General features: G+C 46.9%; 1 protein-coding gene across 1 annotated transcript in view; it reads left to right on the top strand.

Annotated features, from left to right (window-relative positions):
- Window positions 1–23,403, top strand: part of RALB (RAS like proto-oncogene B) — a 251,721-nt gene extending 228,318 nt beyond the window's left edge. Inside the window, exon 5 of the mRNA XM_085645976.1 lies at window positions 21,881–23,403. Coding sequence (XP_085502102.1) covers window positions 21,881–22,000 — 120 coding nt within the window. The 3' untranslated portion in view covers window positions 22,001–23,403. The remainder of the gene's footprint in view (window positions 1–21,880) is intronic.
- Window positions 23,404–24,993: the final 1,590 nt, after the last annotated feature.

Raw genomic sequence — 24,993 nt, 5'->3', positions numbered from 1 at the left:
TTCCAGGAATCCACAACACGTGAGCAGACTCCCTAAGCAGATCCTCAAACCTCTGCCACGAATGGGAGTTGGATCGTCATCGGATTCTACAACTATTCGATCAATAGGGAACTCCAGGGCTAGACCTATTTGCAACATGAGGAAACAAGAAATGCAAAGGTTTGCTTGCCGATTTCCTGAGAAGGGCTTGCAGGGGAATGCTCTTCAACTACGATGGACGGAAATGTTGGCCTACGCATTTCCGCCGTTCTCTCTTATTCCGAAAATAATACGCAAGATGAAATCTGAACCGTCTCATCTGATCCTCATAGCACCGGCAGGGCAGAGACAGTTTTGGTTCACGGAACTTCTGCAAATGTCTGTATCCCCTCATATTCGATTTTCGCCTGTACACGATCTGATATCCATGAGCAAGGGACAAGTGGTTCATCCACAGATAGGCTCTCTGAATTTGTTGGCTTGGAACCTCATGACCAGGAATTTCAATCCCTGAATATCATCAAGACTGCCGAGATATTCTCAATCACTCAAGAGCAATTATCACCAATAAAACATATGCTGCAAAATGGAAGAGGTTCTGCCAGTGGTGTTTGGATCACTCTTTACATCCTTCATAGTCAACGCCCGATCAAATACTGCCGTATTTGCAGCATTTAGCCAAAACAGGCTTAGCCCATTCATCTTTTAAGGTGCACCAGGCTGCAGTATGGAGGTACCGGAGAAAACCGGGACAGGTTTCTCTTTGGTCTGCCAGAGTAATGAAGGAGTTTATGAAAGGACTCTTCAGAGTATTTCCACCAATAAAGCGTCCAGCGATTCCCTGGCAACTCAACACGGTTCTTGCACAGCCGATGAATGCATCTTTCGAGCCTATTCATGCGGCTGACAAAGTTTGTGTTCTGGAAAACGGCACTATTACTAGTTCTAACATCAGCCAGGAGAGTCAGTGAAATACAAGCTTTTTCCATTTCTGAACCCTTTATGCAATTCAAGAGGGATAAGTTGGTACTGAGAATGAATCCAACATTCATTCCGAAGGTCCCGAGTTCATTCCATCTGAATGAACCTGTTCTACCTACATACTTTCAGGAGCCAACGTCTCAAGAGGAAAGATCCCTTCACACGCTAGATGTCAGAAGTTGCTTGAGATTTTACATTGATAGGACAAAGACATTTTGAAAATCAAATCAATTACTTATTGCTTTTGCTCCTCCCAGGAAGGGGTATGCTTTGTCTAGAAACAGTATATCCCGGTGGATCTCTAGAGCAATTGCCTTTTGTCATGAGAAGGCAGGAAGACCACTGACTTTGAAAGTGTCGGCCCATTCGACAAAGAAGATAGCTACTTCTGCTGCATTGTTCGTGGAAGTGCCGCTCCCGGACATCTGTAGGGCGGCGACATGGTTGAATGTCAAAACCAGCCCTGGGCGTAGTTCGCGAAGTAGCACTACGCGAAGCTACGCAAAGTGCACTTCGCACTTCGCGAACTGCGTAGTACCCTGTTCGCACTGTGCAAGATGTCGTTTTCAATGATTGCACAGTGTGGACAAGCAACCGGCACTGTGCAATCATTGAAAACTGCATCTTGCACAGTGCGAGCTGTAGTTTTCTGCTGCTCAAGTAGATTTTTACTCGAGCGGCAGCTTTCTCAACGCGAACTGGTAGTTTCTCATCGCGAGCGGTCGCGAGCATACGCGACCACTCGCAATGAGAAACCTCACCTCCTCGTGTTGAGAATCTCTCCGGGAGGTTTATTTTCCATGCTCGCGATCGCCAACTTGATGTTGCTGATCGCGAACGAGGAAAAAGTCTCGCCGGGATGTAATTTTGCTTGCTCGCGGTCGCCAACTTGACGTTGAGGACCGCGAGCAAGCAAAAAATTACCGCTGCACTACGCTACGCGTGTTCGCACTGTGCTACGTGCAATTCGTGTAGTGCAAAGTAGCGCAAACTTCGCAAACTACGCAAGCGTAGCGTAGTGCTTTGCCCAGGCTTAGTCGAAACCATTTACCAGACACTACTATTTGGATACAGCATGGAAAGGGGATTCGGTGGTGGGGACAGGCTGTGCTCCATCGACTGTTTCATTAAGGTACTTTTTTCAGTATGGTATGACTGTATATACGTAAATGTTATGATTTCCATACGTATATAGTTATATATATATTTAGTCTTTGATGTTTTGACTTTTGAGACAGACCAACTGCTGTCTTTTTCTTCCATTAGTAGGTTGTAAAGGTGTATTTTTGGTTCATAAGGAGAAAGGGCCTTGCCCTGAAAAAGCTTTTCTGGAAATTATGTACTGCTTACTATTCTGATTCAAGCATGTGAATCTATGAAAGATTTAATGCTGGAGAAAAAACAAGTTACTTACCTGTATACTGTGGTTCCCCAGTATTGATATCTTTCATGGATTCACATGCGGCCTGCCCACCTCCCCGTTTTAAAGCAAACCACTCTAACCTCATGATGGGAAGCTTACACTACACTTGTACATGAAATCTGAGGTATGGTGGCTCTGCAGGGGATTGTGGTCTCAGGGCTGGCATCTAATTGGCTGATAGTTGGACCTTCTTTGCATTGGTTTTACATGAATTTTTCTTTTATACTGCTATATTTTAAATATCATGAGACTCCCACCATGACGACGGGGAAGATTCAAGCATGTGAATCTATGAAAGATGTCAATACTGGAGAACCACAGTGTACAGGTAAGTAACTTGTTTCTTATTCACACATTACTAACTACATCACTGCTTTAAAAACATGTTTGTACACAATGTTTTCTAGTAAGTTTAAAAAAGAAAACTGCATTTGAACCCTACTTTTGTGTTTGCGATGCCACCGCTAGTCATGATGACTTTGGTAATCATTAGGTGGTGTAAAACACATATATGCACACATTTTACAGTATTTTTTTTAGACACTAGGGAATTATTACAGCACTGTTTAAAGTCATATTTTTATAGAGCGTTTATAGAAAATAAATCTTTTAAACCTATTTTCACGATTACTCAGTCGCGATGACGTCGGTAACCTCGATTGCGCCTTTTTTAAAATAAAGTGTAAAACCCATATATGCACACATTTTACAGTATTTTAGACACTAAGGGTTTATTAGTGCACTGTTTACGATCATATTTTACTAGGTAGTTTGTATAAAATGTATCTTTAAAACCAGTTTTCGTGGGGCCGCCGGGCGTCTCGATAATGTCAATACCCGCGTTCACCACAAATATGTCGCAAAATGACAACACAAATGTAGACATTCAATAGCCACCACCACATTCAAAACGTATTAGTGCAAAATGGATTATAACCAACACACTAAACGCATTACTAGCTAAATTGCTCTGTAATTGCAAGCATAACTCCCTTAATATCTCATTAACTCTTTCAATGGAATCTGTGACTGCATGTATCACTGTCAGTGAGTCTCTCATTCACTGTATAAATATTTGAGTGGATCTGTGAGATGGTGAATCAGTGGTTCTGTAACGAACTGCGTGACTGTCTCAGTGCATCTATGAGTGGGTGCATGAGTGTCTCATTGGGTCTGTGATTGGTTGCATGAGTCTCTCAGTAGATCTGTGAGTAGGTGCATTAGTGCCTTTGTGCATATGTAAGTGTATGACTGACTGGATCTGTGACGATACATGAGTGTCTAAGTGTGTGAATGGGTGCATGAGTGTCTGAGTGAATCTGTGAGGGAGTGCATGAGTCTCTGTGGATGTATGACTGGGCGCATTAGTGTCTGAGTGGGACTGTGAGTGGTTGTGTGAGTCTGAGTTCATGAGTGACTGGGTGCAAAAGTCTCTGAGTGGGTTTGTGAGTAGGTTTGTGAGCGACTGTGGGCGTGTTAGTGTCTGGGTCTGTGAGTTGGTATATGAGTGTCTGAGTGGATCTGTGAGTGGGTGTATGAGTGTCTCAATTGGTCTATGAGTGAGAGGATAAGTGTCCAAGTGGGTGAGTGAATGGGTGCATGTATATCTGAGTGAAAAGGAATGAGTGTGAGTCTCTGGATGTATGAGTGGGAGCGCATAAGTCTCTGAGAGGGTCTGTGACCGAGTGTGTGAATGACTATGAATTTGTGAGTGGGTGTATTATGTCTCAGTGGGTCTGTCAGTACATACATGAGTGTGTAAGTGGGTCTGTAAGTGGATGCATGAGTGCCCAGGTGGATCTGTGAGTGGGTGTAACAGTCTCTAAGTGGGTATGAGACTGCCCATGAGTCTGTAGGTCTCTAAGTAGGTGCATGAGTCTCTGAGTGGGTCTGTACTTGGGTGGGTCAGTCTAAAAGGGTGCATGAGTACCTGAATGGGTATGTGAGTCAGAGCATGAGTATTTGAGTGGGTATGTGACTGGTTGTATAAGTGTCTGAGTTTGTGAGTGTGTACCAGACAGTGATCGGTGAGTGTGTACAAATTATATATATATATATATTATATTATCTACTGGCGGTCGCCAGTAGATAGTTATAGTTAGGATCGTGTTTCCATAGCAAATCCGCAACATTCTATTTGGAATAACTTTGTCGCCGATTGACGAATCGTCGCGAAATTTTCAAAATAGGTGGGGCGCTCCGCTCCTTCCCTGAAAGTCTCGGGGGGGGATTCGTCAAGCGGGGGCTGAGAAAAAGGGGGGGTCCCAAAACGCGTTTTCCCCATGCATTTTTCCATAGGACCTTTAGTCCAAGCTACAGCCCGAACGGCTGAACAGAATTACTTGAAATTTGGCAGAGAGGTAGTCCTCAGGTCAGGGGTGTGCCTTTTGCAGGTCTGGTGTAAATCTGTTCAGTATTTCCTGTGAAAATAGCATTTAAAAGCATATATATATCTATAAGCGCGCACCGTGCGCATACGGTAAAACTTACCGTACGCGCACGCTGCCGTGCGCGAGCGCGATTCTGATTGGTTGTTAGATCTTAGTAAACATTCGAATCGGTCGAAACCAGGAAGTGTTGGCCGCCATTTTGTCTCTCGTAGTCTGAGGGGGTGAAAAACAAAGGTGGAGAACGTGAAAAGGGGGCAGGGTGGACAGTTCCTGACCCCCTAGCCTTTGTCAGGGGGTCCCAGAAGGACCCCCAAGGGCCAAAATTTCCTTTAATTTTTTTGCGAAAAATCGCGGAGTACACGTTGCGTGCGCGTACGGTAGAAACAGAAAAATTCCGCGAACTGCAACGTGGGCGCACGGTGAGCGTACGGTACGCGAAGCGCACCGTGCACGTACCGTACGCGCAAGGTGAAAAACCTTAAAAAAATACATAACTTAGCATTTAAAAAAACGTCCAAATTCACTGAAAAAACCATAGGTTTCTCACACGTTATAGTTAGGTATTAGCATTTAAAAAACCTTGCAAATTCACTTAAAAAACCATAGGTTTCACACATGTTATAATTAGCTGGACATTTCACTCGTGAAAAACCATTGAAATTCCCCCGTTATAGTTAGTGCAGGCAACTATAACTCACGCGACCGCAATCCTCTGCTGATGACGTCAGATATTACATCACTGATGACATGTGTGTCTTTCTGAAAAAAAAATATTTGTAATATATGTATAGCTAAAAATTAATGGAAGAAGACATGGGTAAATAAGTGTCTAAATACAGTGATGTAATATCTGACGTAATCAGCAGAGGATTGCGGTCGCGTGAGTTATAGTTGCCTGCACTAACTATAACGGGGGAATTTCAATGGTTTTTCACGAGTGAAATGTCCAGCTAACTATAACATGTGTGAAACCTATGGTTTTTTAAGTGAATATATTTATATATTTATATATCTCTAAGGTGAGCCCCAGTGAATAATAGCCAACTGCCGCGTGAAGTTTTTGATTCTTTAATGGTGAAAGCTAACAGACAGGCAAATGGCAAAGTTCGTACATCAATCTTTACTCAGCCAGCCAGACGTGTTTCGGGAAAACCAGTTCCCTTCTTCAGTGGCACAGGTTCATGTTGAACACCAAACAGATTACCCTGCACTCATATTTCCCTGGAGGCCTCAGTGGGCGGGGCCACCCTCGTAGCCTTCTGGTCTTGGTAGTGCAAGTGGTATTGTGAAAACTCTTGTGAGTCCGCTACAGTGTGCTATCCCGTTAGTGAATTGTGACCCATGTGGGGTGATGCAATAGCACGCTCACTTGTCTGCTGAAATCCCAAGCTGCCACTTCAAACGCCGCTCCCGTCGTACGGATGGAGCCCCAATGGTTCCATCACGGGCCCGCTTCCATGCGATGGGCTGTTCCTCGCGGCTGGGCCAGAGCTGCTAAAATCCAACATCTAAGGTGAGCCCCAGTGAGGAATAGGCAACAGCCGCTTGAAGTTTTCAATTCTTTAATGGTGATAGCTAACAGACTGGCAAACGGCAAAGTTCGTACATCAATCTTTACTTAGCCAGCAAAACGCGTTTCGGGACGTTTTCGCGAATGTCGTTGTGCACGAAAAAAAAAAGAAATTTGCACACATAACTTTTGTCACTAACACCCCTATTTCTCAAACATGGGGTCAGAGTACCTCCGCCCTGACCCCTTATATAACCTTTCACACAAATTGTCAGCCCCGGTACGCGTTCCCGATCGATAAAATGGTCGGCACAACTTTCTGCTCAGGTTTCGTCCAGCCAATCACAGCATTCCTGTTGGCGTGCGCATTCACGATTGACTGTGAAATCGTCGCTAAATATCCGCAGCCAAGATATCATTATAGCTTTCAACTTAAATTTCTCAAAAACGACTGAACAGATTTGCACCAAATAACAAGAAAACAGTCTGCGTAACAACACCTACCTTTCTGCCAAATTTGGTGTTATTCCGTCCCGCAGTTCGGGCTGTAGGTTTGACAACTCGTTCCTATTGGAATTAAAATGGGAAAATACACTTTTTTTATAACCCCTTTTTCTCGGTCCCCACTTAATGGATCACCCCGAAACTTCCCATGCAGAACAGACCTTACTTTGAAATCTTTTTCGAAAAATTTCTGGAAGATTCGTCAAACTGCGCCCAAATTATAGGCAAGTCAAAAAACGCTTTTCCTATGGAAACTATATATATAGAATATATTATATTATATACTCACCAACAACCTCACAAGAAGGAACAGGAGCAATGAGCAGGTTTGTATCCATTATTTATTTGCGGCAGAAGCGTTATGACAAGAAGTTGTCTTTATCAATGCCTTGATCCTTGAATGTTCATACAGTTGTTGTATGTGAGTCCACCCTCACTCTCATTGGTTGCTCTTGATCCAATAAAATTAAACAATGGCACCAATCCACTGCAGTTATGGTTCAATGGTATTTGAGTAAGTATTACCCAGGCATTAACTACAAGTCCCATAATACCATTCATATGCATGCTGATTGAATGAAGAAGATCCACTGGAACGATTTCACTATTAAAATAATTGTTACATTTACCTTTGTCCTGCCCTAATTTGCCCTATCAGGAGAGCAGTAATTCCAAGAATGCACATTTTGTAATTGTACTCTCCATTATCCTAATGTTGACATTGTGTCATGAATATTTCTCGCCTTCTCGGCACACGGCGTTTCCAGCCGTACAAACTCAATTTTCCACCAAAAGCCACACTTCACTGCTGAACTCAGCACACGGGTGCCTCCTTTTGTGCACGTGCCTGCATGACCTCAAATTATTCACCAAGAACCTCACAAGAAGAAACAGGAGCACTCAGCAGGTTTATATTCATTATTTATTTGTGACAGACACGTTTCGACAAGAAGTTGTCTTTATCAATGCCTTGATCATTGATTTCATTGGATCAGGAGCAACCAATGAGAGGGAGGGTGGACTCATATAAACAACTGTATGAACATTCAAGGATCAAGGCATTGATAAAGACAACTTCTTGTCGAAAATCGTCTGCTTATCTAATCCCTGATGTGTAACATGGGACCAGCCACTCATTAGGTATTAATGACATCTATTCAAAATTCCCCTAAAGCACAGATGCCTAGAACAGTTCAGTTTTCTTTCACCACTTTTTCACCCAGTTAATGTTTCAAATTTGTTTAGCGGAACTCAGTTAGATTCTATGGTGACCTGCTTTTGGTTGTTGGTGTTCTGGTGTTGTGGGACATGGTGCATGCAGCTTTTCCGATCCTGGGACCACTCTTGGATAGCAGGAGCCGCGGCTGCGGCCTCAATTGCAATTTGACAACTGGGAGAGATTGGAGCAGCGACTAAACGCTTGCCTTCTGCAGTTGCAACCTCCCTCGTCAGGAGCAGACGGGTTTGAATGGAAAGGTGCACCTTTTGATTTTGAAAAGGTGGATGTCTTCAGCATTTGGTCTCTGCGCAAATCGGGACTCCCACCGTGGCAGCAGCAAAGGATTCTTGTGTAGGCAGAGGCTGCACCATGTCTCAGTCACATGGCAGGCTGCTGTTTGGCACTTTCAAAGTCTTGATGCATTTCATAGCATGAACCGCAAGAAGACTGGGACCTCTCCACACAAGGGCAGCTCCTGACCGCTCTTTTGTGGTTCCTTGCTTTCTCTTTCAGTTCTGTACACTAGGAGCACGCTGGGCTTCTCCTCCTCGACAGTATCATCTTGCAGGGCCAGTCACATCCCTCCCCTTTCACAGCTGGCAGGCTTCTAGTCCCTAGACAGACCCCCAGCTCCTTCAGCAAAATATGCAGAGCTCAAATGGTCTCCCCTCATCTTTAGGAGAGTGGGTGTCATGTAAACACAAGAGCTTCTCACTAAGACATATTTTGGGTACTCTGCAGAGCGCTTCCTTCCATGGTCATAAGGAACTTGTAAGTGATACACAGTGGGATGGTTTGGATTCTACTTTTATGCAGCTTCCGTACAGGAGATGTGGATCCATTGTTTAATGTTTCAGAACCAATTTGAGATGGTTCTCTTTCAGTTTTATTTTTTGTCTGTTCCTCGAGCTCAGCATTTGTGCAAGGTAATGACTGTCACAACATGTAGCAGGGGTGCTGCCTCCAGGCAGGGGTGTACAAAACAAGGTAACAATGGAGTGTGAGAACTGTGCTCCTTGCTGTCAGCAGCCTTCCTGAAGCAGCAATTGGTGATAGATAAAAGGACAAGCCCTTTCTACAAATGTCCTTACCTTGAAAAACAGAATCTACAGCCCCACCTCTCTCCCCTGCGAATTACCAAATGACAGTGCTCAGGAACAACTAATAAGCAGCCCGCATTGAATTTATAAGGGTACCCCTTTTTCATCCTCCTTAGAAATGTAGTCAATCAGTGCACTACCACTGTCTGGGTAGGCTGCATTCACTCACTATCTTGTACCGTGCTATACCATGGGCCATCCAAAATGGATCCAACTGCTCCGAGTACTCAATTTCTCGCCAAGTGCAGATTCCTTCTACCATACACACGCTACACATTCATTAACCTACCAGGCACAGGGAATGTACTGCAAGGATCTGGGTTTCACTTTCCAGCAGATCGTTATATTAGGTGGGTGCCTAGACCACAAACTCCTGCATACAGAGCAAAAGATCGGATCACAGTTAGATTTACTTAAACTTGATATGCTGCCACCACCCACTTAATGTGACTTGCATACGGCATGGACAGTAGCTCTATGTACACTGAGAACACACTTGGTGCACCCTTCCAAGACAAAGGACATGGTCAAAACTTTGCATTACAAGAGACAGGCCTATTCCTCTCTGCTCGTGCTAGGTTAGCGTGATGCCATGGGCAAAAAACAATCGCAGTTTCACATGCTTTCAGGCACTCAGGATATGGGTGCACATCTGTTTGCCATGCAGGGGACATCCCCCTCCAAACACTTGCCATTTGTGAAATGTTTAAATAAAAAATACTCAGTGGAAGGAAAAACTGAAAATGCATTATGCTTTTACTGTGCTCCACTTTAATCCTGTCAAGGCTCAAGGCATGGTTTGTGTTTTTTGATCCATCTTGCTTTTGTCATGTAACCATTGCCAGTACTGGTGTGTTTGGGCAACCCTTCCACTTCCAGCTTTTTACCTGTAATTGGTACTGAATTGCTTGCCTTACGTGTAGCTTGGTGGGTTAAGCACCCCATACCACTATCTTTGTGGATTTCCAAATCGAGCACTTGGTTTAAAGATGTGCTTCAATCTGTGTGTGATTACTGAGAGTTTAATGCTCAGTGTGGCATAAGAACAGCTCAATCCAAGTGGTTCACTGCCACACATGGTACCCTGCTGACTGGCAATTTGGTGTACCGTTGTCAAGATGCTTGAGCATTCGTCTTCCTGGCCTGTCTCCTTTAGATACCTCACACAGTGGAAGAACACCATAATAAAATTCTGTGCATTGCATCACATTACCATACTTCCTGCAAGCATTCATTGTCTTCTACGTAATTCATTGGTTTACATAAAGGGGAAGCAGTGGAGCGATTCCCAGACCGCATGACTGTCTAAATCACTGTCACCCCCTTTTTTTAGCTTCTTGGCTTTCTTTGTATTCTTGGTGAGCTGGGCATGCCATCCTCTCTTTTCATTTTCCATATGGTTCCTCTACTATGAGTGATTTTACAGTTGGGTCAACAGATTGTTTTATCAGCTGTGCCCTCTGCCTGACAGAGGGACCAACACTATGTTAGGTGTTTTGACTGGGAGTCAGATGTCCATCTCTGCTAAACCAGTGTGTAAATGTAGTGTGAGGTTAGGCAAATTATTGTAAATCTGTAAATTTTTAGTAACTTCAAGCAGGTTTATAAACACTTGTCCAAGACATGCAAGAACTGCATTCAGAAGGTTCAGGTGCCTATTGATAATGTACAGGTCAGACGGGGAAAAATGACTAGAGGCAGCAGAAGTAGAGAAGGCACTTCTACAGGCACATCATACTCTCTGGTAGTATGATGCTTCCCTTACACATCGTAGGGGAAGGCTGAACCTGCTGCGGAGCTTCAGTACTAGAGCTTCACAGTTTTTTTTTTTTTTTTTTTTTTTTTTTTTTTTTTTTTAAAACTTATTTTTATTGCCATTTTCACATTTCTTATATTGTACATCATACATATTCGTCAAGTGGTCATATCCGATCATGCATCCTGTAAGATTACTCAGCAATTATATTACTCGATAATTCGTTATCAAGAGGCCTAAACAGTGTATACAATCATCGTGACGTTCGCAGCTTACAATCTCGGGTTCCATACATGGCAAAGGAACTGGGGGTCAACAGTGGTGCAAACTAGGGGATGAATATGGAAGAATATATCCAATTGCACTAAGGGGGGAAATGCAGCGTCGTGATGGTGGGGTACCTCTGATACTATGTGTGCCTATCTTGGTCGTTGCGACCCAAAATCGCAACAGCGCGCCTGAAGTTAGGGTCCGTCAAGGCTTTGCACAGCTGGGGGCCTACGGGTTCAGGTGGGCAGAGCCTGTGATTGTGCGTTCCGGATTAGTGGTGTAGATGCGTCGTCTGGCGGGTCCGCTCCCGGGGAGAGCTGCCTAAATTGGTACAGTAACATGGCCCATTCCATTGATATAGGGTGCTTGCGGGTCCCCTTCACCTCCTCCTCCCGTAATGTCTCCTCCTCCGCCGCCGCCCATTTGAGTGTAGCTCCCACCCACGCCGCCACCGGAGGGCCGATGGGGGAACGCCAATACATGGCTATGCTGCGTTTGGCCAGGAGCACCGCTAAGGAGAGGAAGCGAGTCTGCACCTTGTGTTGCTTACTGATGCGAAAGATGCCTATGGCACTGGCCTCCCAAGTGTTCATGCAGGTTAGCCCAGTGAGGGTGCCCAATGCGGTGTGAATGTGATGCCAGAAAATTTGAATGACGGAGCAGCCCCAGAACATATGTCGAAAGTCTGCGTTGTGTTCTTGACATCTGGGGCATAGGAACTGAGTGTCAGGGTAGAATCGCTGGAGGCGTGCAGGTGTGAGATAGGCCCTGTGTAGGATATAGTATTGGATGTTTTTAAATCGTGCGTTTCTGGAGACTTTCTTCGGGTATCTCAAAGCCTTCTCCCACTCCCCGTCATGGAGCACTCGCCCAATTTCTGCCTCCCAGGTGGCCCGGAGGGTCGCCAATGGTTTATTTGTCAATTCCCGTATGGCTTTGTAAAGCCATGTAGTGAGATGGCGTCCTGCTCCCATATGTAGGATCGTGTGCAGCACTGGGTGTGGGTGTGGTTCCCCGCTACTTAGGTCCTGGTGTGGTCGATAGCTATCTAGGAGTTGGCGGTGGAGCAGAAACTGCCCTGGGGGAAGCCCGTATTCCTCCACCAAACTAAGGAACGGTCTTAGTTGCCCGTCCTCGAAAAGGGACGCTGCCTCTGTTAGGTCACATCCCGTCCATGTGCGAAGCGCGCTATTCGTGTAGTAGTGTTCCCGATTGGGCCAGCCCACTAGAGTGAGTAAAGGGGAGTACAAAGGGGTCCCCGGGGACATGCGGTGTATCCGCAGCATACACTTACGTGCGACCAACACCTGTAAGGGGTACGTGGGCTTTGGGCGTGTGCCAGGGAGGAGTAAGCGACGGATCTCCGGAACAGATACTCGTCCCGCGACGGTATGCGTTTCCACAGTGTACCTGTCTGCTGTCCAATGCGACAGCCATTGCAGTTGTGCTGCCAAGAAGTAGGCTTCGAAGGATGGGGCTCCCAAGCCACCCTGCGTGGTGGGCAGTTGTAGTTTTGTCAGGGCTATTCTGTGTCTGTTAGACCCCCAGATGAGCGCACTAAGAAGGGAGTTTAGGTCCCGGAAAAAGGTCCTGGGTGGGATTACGGGGAGGTTGGTAAAAAAGTACAGCAATCTCGGAACCATGATCATTTTGGCCAATGCCACTCTCCCAATGGGAGCCAATGGGAGGCTCTTCCAAAAGCCGATCGAAGACCTAATGCTCGCTAAAGCCCTGCAATGATTACCCTCGAACATATCTGCGGTGGAGTGGTAGAGACGAATACCCAGGTACCGGGGGGCCTCCGCGCTCCAGGGCACTCGCTGGGTTCCCATGTGAACCACCTGCGGAGGTAGTCCCGGATGTAGCGGATAAATTGCGGATTTATCCCAATTTACTCGTAGTCCTGAGGCCACGGTAAATTCCTGCAAGGTTTCCCAGAGGGGTGTCAGATCATCCGCAATGTCCCGTACATAGATCAGTAGGTCATCTGCGTATAAGGAAATACTATGCACCGTGTCCGCTATCGGGATGCCCCAGCTCTCACCTTCCCTCCGGAGCCGTACCGCCAGGGGCTCCACCGCCAGGGCAAAGAGCAGAGGGGACAGCGGGCAGCCCTGTCGCGTGCCTCTCTGAACCGCGAACTCCGTCGATATGTATCGGCCTAGGCGCACCCGCGAAGTCAGTCCGGTGTATAATAAGCGCGTGTAGGCGAGGAGGGTGGGTCCTATGCCTACTCGTTGCAGCACCGAGAACAGAAACTGCCATGTGAGGGAATCGAAGGCCTTCTCCAGGTCTAAGATGAGACAGGCCGCTCGAGGGTATATCCCTTGCACCTGATCCTGAATGTGGAAGACTCGACGTATGTTCTGGGACGTACATCTGCCAGGTATAAATCCGCACTGGTCCGGGTGAACCAGAGAGCGTATAATTTGGACATATCTATCCGCTAAGGTCTTCCCGAAGAGTTTACAATCGGCAGACAATAGCGATATCGGACGGTAGGAGGTCATCAGTTGTGGGTCCCTATGTGGTTTCAGGAATGTCATGATGACGGATTCTCGCATAGATTTCGGCAATTCTCCTTTCTTCAGCGCCGCCGTAAACATCTCCACTAACCGAGGGACCAGGTGTACTGAAAAGGTTGTGTAATATTCTAGGGGGAACCCATCCAGCCCCGGAGCTTTATTGCGGGCCAGGGCACGTAGGGCCCGCGTCACATCCGCCGAAACTAGTATGGTATCTAGGACCTCTTGTTCTGATCTCGTGATTGTTGGGAGCGGCAAAGGATCGAGAAAGCGATCCACTACTTCCTGCGGGGTAGAGGTGGGGTCACTATATGACTCGGCATAGTAGTCGCGGAAGGCCCCCAGAATCTCCGCCTGGGAGTGCACTAACACCCCCCTAGGGTCCAGTATCTCGGTAATGGGCTTGACTTCCGTGTCTTGCCTGGCTAACCACGCCAGTAGAGTGCCCGTCTTGTCCCTCTCCCTATGCATCCGGGTAGCATAGGATCGGAAGTTACACCTTCGCAGATCCGTAGAGGCTGAGTGATAGGCTGTTTTGGCGTCTGCTATACGCCGCGTTTCCTCTTCGGACGTAGCATCCCGCTTGGTGAGGGTCGCCAGGCGGTGCTCCGCGGTGGTGAGGGCTTGTTCCAACACGCGTCGAACACCCGTTATTTGCCGCAGGCATTCTCCCCGGGCCACCACTTTAAACGCATCCCATTCCACCAACCTAGAGGACGCCGTTCCCGAGTTACGCGTGAAATAGTCTTGGATGCTACCCTCCTGATCGTGACGGAAGACCTGGTCCGATAGGCAGTCCCGTGGCAAACGCCACATGGGGACCGGTGGGTGTGGGGGCTGCCAGCGTATCTGGAGAATGTGGGCATCATGATCGGATATAATTCTGCCCAGGTAGTCTGTGTGGGTGATCCGGGGTAGGATAGTCGCCGTACATAAGAAGCGGTCAAGGCGGACGCGCAAGTTGTGTGGGATGGAATGAAAGGAATACAGGCGGACCTGGGGGTGGCGCAGTCGCCAAGCATCAGTTAGCGACCAGTGTGAGATCCATGCCCTGAATCTAGTGGTTTGCTTATGTGCCGGTGAGTGCAGTGGAGGCGGGTGCGATCGGTCAAGGTGCAGGTCTAGTGAGCAATTATAGTCTCCTCCCAGAACCCAGGGTATGGAAGCAAATGGGGCAAGGACCCCTGTGAGATGGTCCCAGAACTTGTCTTGATCAACGTTAGGGGCATAAATGCTACCGAGAAGTACTACCTGTCCGTCTAAAAGACCCTCCAGTAGTGCATATCTACCTTCTTTGTCGATGACCCTCCGAAGCTCCCGGAAGGGGGTCCCCGGTCGCACCCAGATCAACGCCCCGCGCGCATACGCAGAGTAGGTTGTGGCGCACAGAAGACCCCGCCATTTCAACTGCAGTTTCCCGACCTCTTTTGCAGTGAGGTGTGTCTCTTGCAAAAAGACTATCGGGGTATTGTGACGTTTTGCATAGGAATACACCGCATATCGTTTGCGCGGAGTGTGCAGCCCCCGAACATTCAGGGTAAGGAGGGTGACATCAGTGTGTGGTGTGTGATGCGTCATGGTCTGTGTCTGTTCGCCTAGCGCAGGGACTACGCCTATTGAGGTGCGTAGACCTCGGTCGCTCCGGGTGGTAAAGAGTGTCTGCGCCCCCCGACGCCGCATAAGCATATGTGGGAGATAGTTGGATCTGTTTCATTCCATGTGAGGGGTGGGAAAGGTGTGTAACTGGGGTATACAACTGAACTAAAGGGGTCGAGGAACATCCCCAATACCTGGGACCCATCGTCAAGGACGGTGCGTCCAAACCTGGTCACCCACTTAAGGGGAAAAAACGACTATATATGAAGGGGGGCGGCGGTGCATGCGTGCTGGGCCAGAGACGAATCGGGCCAGTAGTAGGAGAAAAGGACGTTGCACCTGTTGCAGCAGGCTACGATAGAAGGGTCAATGCAACAGGTGGGGAAGAAAGTACATTTGGCGCAATGGTAAATACAAGAGTCCCCTTTTCATATCGTATGGGAGCCAGATTGTCCATCTAGAATGAGGTCCGCCGTCTGCGGAGTGACCATGGGGGGTGTCACGGAGTTCTCCCCCGTCCCATCGCTGTCATTCTCCTCCTCCGAGGTAAAGATATGCGGCGGCCGATCAATGTCATCCGGTAGAGGAGACGCCTGCAGGTCGATCACTGCTTGCAAGGCCTCCCTTCGTTCTTTCACGATTTGCTCAAGGTCCGGAGAGTCTTGGGTGCGGGCAGGTGCCCTGCCACTCGCGCCTGCGCGCGGGCGTCGTTGCGACCGCCTTCCGGATCGTGGAGGCTTAGGATGCGGGTCTCTTGTGGTCTCCGCCCTGGATTGTCGTGCACAGTGCTGATCTGCCCAATCTTGAGCTTCCGTGACGTTCGTGAAGAACACAGTAGAGTCAGCGTAGACCACCCTGAGACGGGCTGGGAAAAGCAAGGAGTAGTGGATATTGTTCTCGCGCAAACGTCTCTTTACATTCAGGAAGGAGGCGCGTTGTTGTTGAACTGCTCGTGCATAGTCGGGGAACACCATAACACGTTGGTTGTCGACTCGCAGGGCGCCCGCCACTCGTGCCGCGCGCAGCACCGCATCCCTGTCACGGAAGTGGAGGAATTTCGCTAGCAGCGGCCTCGGGGGCGCCCCTGGGGGCGGTCGGCGGGCCGGGACCCTGTGGGCTCGTTCCAGAGAAAAGAATGCGGAGCGGTCCTTATCCGGGGTGAAGGATTTCACCCAGGTCTCTACGTATTGTAGGGGGTCCGTGCCTTCGATTCCTTCGGGTAGCCCTATTACGCGTATGTTGCAGCGTCGTGAGCGCCCTTCTAAATCGTCCGCCCGCTCCTCCATGATGGTTAGGCGATGCAGCACCTCCTGGAGCGTCTGCTGGTGTTTATCGAGCGTCGGCTGTACTTCTTCGATCTTCTTCTCTCCGTCCTTCACTCTATCCACCAGTTTCCGATGGTCGTCCCGGATAAGGCTAATGTCCGTCGCTAGTGTCCCGAGTCGCTCCTCCATGGAGATCCTGGAGTGTTCTATGGCGGCCAGAACCTGGTCCAACTTGACAGACACCGAGGAGTCGGGCAGCGACTCCGTCGCGCCCACCCATGTCCGGGCTCTAGGCATCTTTTCCGGGGCCGTCTCGGGGACCGCCGTCTGTTGGGTCCCCCGGGGCTTCCCCATGGTTGCGAGCGAGGTGCGTCCGCTGGGGGGCACCGATTCCCTCTCCCCCCACGGAGGCAGGGGGGTCGTCTCCTCTCCTGTTTCGCTCAGTGCTATAGTGGGTGTCCCCACCAGGGCTCTCCGTTATTCCGTTCCTGTTTGTGTGCTTTGAGGAAGCCGCCGTCCGGCGTTCTCAGGGATCGTTTATGCACAGCACGTGAGAGGCTCCGTCCCAACTCGTGTCTTCCCTCAACGCGGGCCCTCGCAAGGCCCTCCCCCGCTCGGCGCTCTTCGGTTAGTTCCCAGGCTGGCCACCCCTATCGGCGATGTGCAAGGTCTGGATGCCGTCCGGGTTCGTGCCGCCCCGCAGGGCGGGGTATCCCGGGTAGGGTCCGGGAGGGATGTAGGTCGCTCCTTCACAGCACTGGCGCCCTCCGCTCCAGGCCTCACTGAGGCACCGTCCCGCCGGGCGCCATCTTAGGGTCAGGCACCTCGATCCAGTTTCCAGACCCACCAGGCCTCCCCTCCGCAGCACCGCACTCACCGCGGGCGTCGCAGTCTCCAGGCGCCTCCAGGGAAAGCGCCGAGTCTCATCTGGTGCGCCTCGTCCCTCTAGCTGCGGAGCCGTTCGTTGAGTGAGACTCGGGCCGCTGGTGTCATGGCCGCTCTCCTTCTTCACGTCCGGGCAGGGACGGGGACGCCCCCACCCGCAGCCCGTCACCGGGGTTTCACCAGCACACCGTGGAATGCAGGCATCAGTTGTGGCTCCACGGGGGTCACAGGGCAGGTGCGTCGACTGTGTCTGCCGTCCAGAGGTCCGCCGGTCCCTCGATCGCGGGCTTCAGAGTCCGCTCGCCGCCATTTTGCGCTCCCGGGTCCCGATCCGGAGCTGTTCGTCGCCGCTACTCCGTTTCCCCCCGCTCAGCGGCGCACCACAACGGAGCAGCGGGTGCCGGAGACCCTCCACCGCCCAGCGGGAAGTTTTCTGCTGGGGTGCAGCGTCAGGAAGTGGCCATTTGTTCGGCCCGATCGCGGAGCCCTAGCAGGATGCGGCCGCCATGATAGCCGGCTTGGCCACGCCCCCCTACTAGAGCTTCACAGTTGAGAAGCGTAGATGCAGTGGAGGATCACGCCTTTTATAGTGATGCAAAGTCCAAGGCAAACTCTTTGGTACGCAGTTGAATTTTGAATATGCGGAAAAGGACACCTGATCTATCGTGCATGCATGTTTTACTTAATGATAGCGTCTACCTAGAACTCCTAGTTATTATCAAAGAGAAACAAAGCTCTATGGGATCCCCATGGCGTTCTCCCAGTCCATACAATTCGGTATCAAAGCCTCACCAGATATTTCCATTAGCAGGTAAGCCATTTGTGAGGGATTTAACCTGTGGGGCCTTTAATTAACAAAGCTGCTTTGTTTGTGCTCTCAAGATGGCTTTGAACAAGGTAAAATATCCTCATGTCTAACACTGCTACTAGCGCCGGGACGCCTCTTCGCTGAGGCAGCTGTGCGCTATATAAAAAGAATTAACATAACATAACATACAAGTCTGTCACCACATAGAAAACAACAAGTATAGGTAGCATCCATGTGAGGATTAGAGATCCCGTACTTAAGAGACAAAAGATGGAGGTGAGACATGTGGAAATGGACACTGAGCGGAAGAAGTACTTTGGTTTCGTTTATACTGCAGGGCATGAGCAGAAGGACCGGCACAAGGGGAGTTGTAGAGATATTCAAAATCATATTGTAAGAAAGTGCCCTCTTTCTGCATCGTTGCCCCCACCTTTTTCTAAACTGCTGATGTACTTTGACTGAGTGTGCCCTGGGCTCCTGCCAAACAGATACCCAGTTCTTTCCCTAAACTGCAATGAAGACAAAACCAAATTGACCCTCTTTGGCCACAGGGCAGTCCCTTGTAAATGCTACCACAGGTACCAAGGGCACTGTGGCCAGGGAAGGTCCCCAAGGGCTGCAGCACTTATTGTGCCACCCTTGCAGGCCCTGTACTTTACACACAAACACACACTGCCTTTGCAGGCTGCGTGTTTTGGTGAAGAACAAAGTGAAGAGTTGACATTGCACACATCCCTGTGTGCCATGCCTACAACCCACTTCCCTGGCATAGGTCAGCTACCTCTCTAGCTGGGTGCACTATACCAGTGGTGAGGGTACAGGTGCATGAGCCCTTTACCCCTAGAGTGTGTAAGCCAATTTTTAGACTTTGTAAGTGCAATAATGCCATTAAGAGTATTTGGTGCTGGGAGTTTGTCATTACGAACTCCACAGTACCATAATGGCTTTATTGTTAACTGGGAAGTTTGGTATCTAACTTCTCAGCACATTAAACCCACAATGATGCCAGTGTGGGATTTAATGAAAAATGCACACGGAGGGCATCTTCGAGATACCCCCTGAAAAACGACCTATTACTAGTGTCCAGTCTGAGCGGCTGCTCGCCAGCTACCACCAATAGACATGTATCTGGATCCTGGGTCGAGAGCCTGCTGCTCTCGAGGGTCTGAAACAAAGCACATCTTGGGATGAGGTGCCAAGCCTCCTCCCCCAGGATGGACAGGGTCCACAAAGGGGAAGCATCAAAGACTTGCCGCCTTTGTGAGCTTCCCCAGGCCCTTTGCTGCTTCCAGCAACTGGCCCCCACCGGATCTGACCCCGACTATGGGGCGGGAGAATCGGCGGGAAAACCAAGTGAGGAAGGGAGGTTTGCCCACCTTTGCCAACCCCACCCCTCAGGTGGGGGAAGGCGAGGTGAAGCACAACTCTCAGTGGCATATGCCCCGCTCCCACTGGAGGGTGGAATAATAAGGGGTGTACCCACCCCAAGGATGGGACCCATTAGTCCCAACCTTTTACTTACCTGTAACGCCCCTAAATTTAGTATTTAGGGGCACCCCTGAACCTTGCCTTCTCAGACAAGAAATGACCAAGAAGAAAAGAAGACAACGGACCAAACTGCCGTGCTGAAGCTAAGAAGAGGAGGACGCCCACTGACTTGGCCCCAGCCCTACCGGCCTGTCCCCACCTTGAACCTTCAGAAGCGAAGCCATCTCAAGAACCCAGAAGACCTTCCTTGCCTTCCACGGAAAAGACTTTGTCTCCCGTGAACACCGGATGTGTTCACCCACACACTCTTACTCCAGCCAAATCCGTGAGTCTGCACCAATCTGCACCAGTTGCCATGGCCCAAGTTCGAGTGGCCCAACACCACAAGGAGGTTTCCCCGGCGATCCTGACCTGAGATCTGGTGATCTCTGACCTTCCTCGAATTTCCCAGCGAAGCCTGTAGCCTCTTTCTGGAGGATCCCCCGACCGAGACCGAAGCTGGTAAGGAAAACCCGACGCCTAAAGGCTACCCTGCACCCGAAGTCCTACGGCCTTGGGTGACCCAACCGACCGTGTCCCAGCATCCCCTGGCATCCCACCTTACCTCTCCAAACGGTGGTCACCTCCAGAAGATCTTCGCCCCCGAGCCTGCAGTCTGTGTTGAAACCGGAGAAATCCCCCATTGAAATCAACAGGGCACCCAATCGCAAACCAGCACCCTGCACCCAGCTGCCGCTGCGGGTGCATTTTGTGTGCTAAACAGGATCTCCCTTTGCCCTGAGCCTAACACCAGGAGCTTTGCTCTCACAGCCCAGTGGCCTGCTCGTAAGCAGCCACCAACCGGAGGCCCTCTCTACCCCATTGGAGAGCACTCTGCACCCGGCCGCCCTAGTGCATCTAAGGGGGTTTTGAGAGTGCAGTCTTGCCCCTGGGGGAACCTTGTTTTAACCCCAGAAACTCATCCTCAAAGACCGACTACTTACCTGGTAACTGATAACTTCATTTCTCTCCATAGGAATACATTGACTATTTTTATCTGAAAAGTCTTCTAAGTGTGGAGTTGATTTGTATGGAATCCTGAAAAACTACAACTATGCAAAACTGATTTTACTTACTTTTTCTCTAGGAAATGTCCCAGTGTGATATCTAGGCATACACACTTAGTAGCAAAAGTAACTTAAAAAGTAATCTGAGCAGTAATTTCGATATTTTGACACCTGTATTTTAATCAAACTGAATTTTAACCTGCATTCAATTGTAAACACTGCATAAGATTTTGCAAACCATTTATTTTACTTACCTGAGCCAGGCTTGGCTTGGTTCTAGAAATAAAATAACAATAATATTCTTATGCAACCAAAGTTGGTCTGAGTTCAGTCTTTGAGTGTGTGATGACATTTGCTGATTGAGTGTGTACAACAAATGCTTAACACTACCCTCTGATCAAGCCTTACTGTTCGTCCACACTACCACAAATAGAGAGTAAGGTGCTATCTACTTTTACCTCTGCCTACCTTTGGGGGTTCCACTTGACTCTGTGCACACCATACCTCATTTTGGTGTAGTATATACAGAGCCAGCTTCCTGGACATATAAATAAGACTAGTCTTCTATAACTAGCTCTAAGGGACTAACACGAAAATCATGCCATGCCACAACAATTACCAATTTAGGGAGGCAACTGGGAGTGCTTTTAGTGTAGGCATGTCTGGGATGAGAAGTTGAGATTGCTCTTCTTGACCTAAGATTCCATCAGTACATAGAAACATTACAAGTGAGATTTAGTTATCGGTTGTGATATGTCTGTATTTTCTGATCTGTTCATTCGAGAATGGATATAGCAATTTGGATGTTGATATGGCTTATGTTTATTGTCTGCTCTTACGTAAAAAGATTATTACTTTCCTTTAAACCGAGATATCTTTAATAGATTCACACTATCTAAACACTACCAAGGCCCAACAGGAAGCTCCACCTGCCTCCTGGCATAAAACATTGAAAATAGTAAATGCTACCATAAATGTATCTTCCAAAGGCACGAAACAGGTGCCTGTCATAGCTTTTTCTTGCGATCATTCTGTTTGTTCACCTTTTATTAGCTTTTTTGTGATCTGCTTTCTCCTGTATCAAAACAGTGCACATCTTTTATTTCAAAAGTAATGTCTTTGTTCATTTTTGTAGGTGTTTTTTGATCTCATGAGGGAAGTAAGATCAAAGAAGATGTCTGAAAACAAAGACAAAAATGGCAAGAAGAGTGGAAAGAGCAAGAAGAGTTTTAAAGAAAGATGCTGTTTGCTGTGATAGGCCATGTGAGGAGAGTTGCTGTTAGCCAATCGCCACTAACTATATAGTTTTAAAACTCAGATTGTTTTTTCTAATGCCATAAAGCAAATCTAATTATTTAAACACTGTTACGTTGTATGCATATCTGGCCTTTTTTCACTTGCATGTTTCTTTCTTTTTCTTTTCTTTGGGAGACAAGGGCATAGCTAGTTAAAACAACTGAAGGCAAACCCTTTGGAAAATTGATATCACAAGAAATGTTTATACCTTTTTCCTTTTTGAAAGGGCACATCATCACCAAGTTTTATTAATGTCATTTTTTTACCTTACCTATAATTTATGGGTGTTATAACAAATGTCAACCAATGGCAAATGGGTATTGACGTTTTGTTTTATAAATGTGGAATTCTGACAAAGGGGTGTTCCTTTCTTTGTTCTTGAATGGTCTTGTAAAATGCCATTTCCTTAAACGCCATATTGAATCACTAGTCTCATTTTTGAAGTTGTATGTGTGATGATGATGCCCAGGCTTTTTTTTTTTTACCACTACCTCATTACTTTTAAAGATCAGACTTTTGTATGATTACTAAATGCTACTGTTGCCTCTTTCTCAAGAGGAAACTTTGGAAGACATAACTTAAGAAATTGCATTTTCTCTGAAATATTACTCTATTTTACTGCAACCGTAGCTCTGCCATTTCCCCGTTTATCGATCCAGTGCTCCTGCCACAAGAAAATTAGTGTGCCAAGAAGTCCTGCTGTATTTGGCAGTATGCATTAAATGAATTTTCAGACATCCTTCTCGGTCGCTGTGAACTGTTTGCTCAGTACAAATTTTCCGATTTATGAACAAAGGAGCCACCGCAGAACAGAAAAGGACTACTTTGTCCTGAGAGGAATGATGTTCGCTTTACAATGTGATAACAGATGTTTCAGTATTGCTGCTCATCGTTGGTGATATGATGAGCTATGTATCAATTGGAAGATGTTGCCAGGCAAGAAGCTTTTTTTTTTTTATCTCAGGTATGTGTGATCTCCCAAGGCCATTATTTGTTGGACAATCCAACTGCAGTATTATCTGTAAAGTTCTTCACAGCAAATATATCAGCCTTGAGGATGAACTGTCAGTAACGTTGTTAAAGGCAACTGGCTTCAGAAGGTCTCTTTAATAATAATTTGGCAGTGTTAGACCTTGAAATATTGAAGATTTGTGATGTTGATTTCCATGTAACCAGCAGTAATCACAATCTCCCTGTGTGACGCTGACTATTCCGGCTACAGGTGTTTTGCGCAGGATGTAGCATTGTGTCACAAGGTAAACTGTGTATTGCAAAAATGCCTATGCCTCTGACATGACTTGTTGGTTCTGTAAAAAAGCTGTTATTTTCATAAAACATTTGTATTAAATATTTTACAAGTCACATGTTGAAGTCTATTTAAAGGCTGTTGCAAATTCAGAGACTATTAATTATTCATACAGTGTTAAGACAGACTCAATTGTGACCATTGCAAGATTACTTTTCTTTCTAGGTTAGAGTTTTACATCGGTTCTCTCAATTTTTGAAGACACTTGAACATCAGGAACATACTTTGAGCCAATTTGTATTCAGGAGTACCACTCAATGTGAAAATTTAAGGAATTCATTTTCCATTGTTCAAAAATATAGTCATAGCGTACAAAGAGTAAATGTATTTATTTTAGGGAAATCGGACATTAGATTTGACAGGAGAGTTAAGTTTAGTATTGTCAGTCAGTCAAAATACTTTATTTGGTTAACTAAAACCATAAAAGTACAAACAATACAATCTAATAAATACATTATGAATATAAAAATATCTTCCTCCAAATCAAGATAAAAATATCAGAATACATCAAGATAGAACCATATCCAGTCGTTACTACAAACCAAATATACACATAATCAGACAAGCTGTTTTTTCCTTTATCTGACCGCCGCAACTAAGAAACTAGCAATATTAAAACATTCCCAAGGCTTGTTCAGCATCTGTAAGTATATTGATGCAGGTCTTAATTGCAAGAAGCCTTTATCTTTTAGCAATGACAATATAAAACGTTTACGGATACGATGGTAGTTGTCACAGGACATTGAGGGTCCTTAACCACATTTGTTAATGAAAAATAATTTGATCCACAGCGTATTTTTTCGGCAACCAGCTTATATAATATTTTCCGTACAATAAGTATGTTGGGAGCCTTGGGGTTATTTGCTGCTTTGATTTTCCTTTGAAAAGTCAAGTACCACTTCCAGCTTAAAATCCACCTAATGAATATCAACATAAAACGACATAGCTCTAAATCTCATGCTCCCTTTAATGTTCATTACCTTTGAAGGCATCTCCATAAATGTGGACCCAGCATAGACATTAATTGGATATTCTACAACCTATAATCACGGCCCACGTTTTCTCTAAATTGTGTATTTATTCAACAAACTGTCCTTAGAAAATGGTATAATTCACTATACAATTGTTAGTCTGTGAATGTTTGATATGTCTTTGAAGGAATCATGCTTTTTTTTCTTGAAAGTTTAATGACTTTGCATTAGTATTTGGATTTGATTCCATATTAACATTTGCTAGACGTTAAGATTTTGCACCTGTTTCTGCAGATAATTATATGTCTAAGCATCTCTTGGAATCTGCACCTTGTGCATCATTGATCTGTTTTGCACATCTAAGTGTTTGCTGATGCTTATGTAAAAAAGATTTTTTAGTAAATAAAAGTATATGGCTAAAGTGGATGGTGGATAGCAAGAGCTGTCCTCTTTTCCATCTCTCTCTCTCTCTCTACCCATCGTCTGCTTCCAGACAGTTAATGAATTTCAAGCCTGGGTGAATTTTTAAAAGATTGACCCTTAAACATTTGTGAGCAAACCCCTGGAATTCTTGATGTCCTGGGCATATTCACTTGTCAGATTTAGCACATGAGTATTCAAGGATGCCCACAGGACACCCTTAAAGTGACATTTCCAAAACGCTAAGCCATATCT

This window comes from Triturus cristatus, chromosome 3_1 (genome assembly GCF_964204655.1).
Source record: "Triturus cristatus chromosome 3_1, aTriCri1.1, whole genome shotgun sequence".
NCBI lineage: Eukaryota > Metazoa > Chordata > Amphibia > Caudata > Salamandridae > Triturus > Triturus cristatus.
This window is presented reverse-complemented; position numbering and strand designations above follow the sequence as displayed.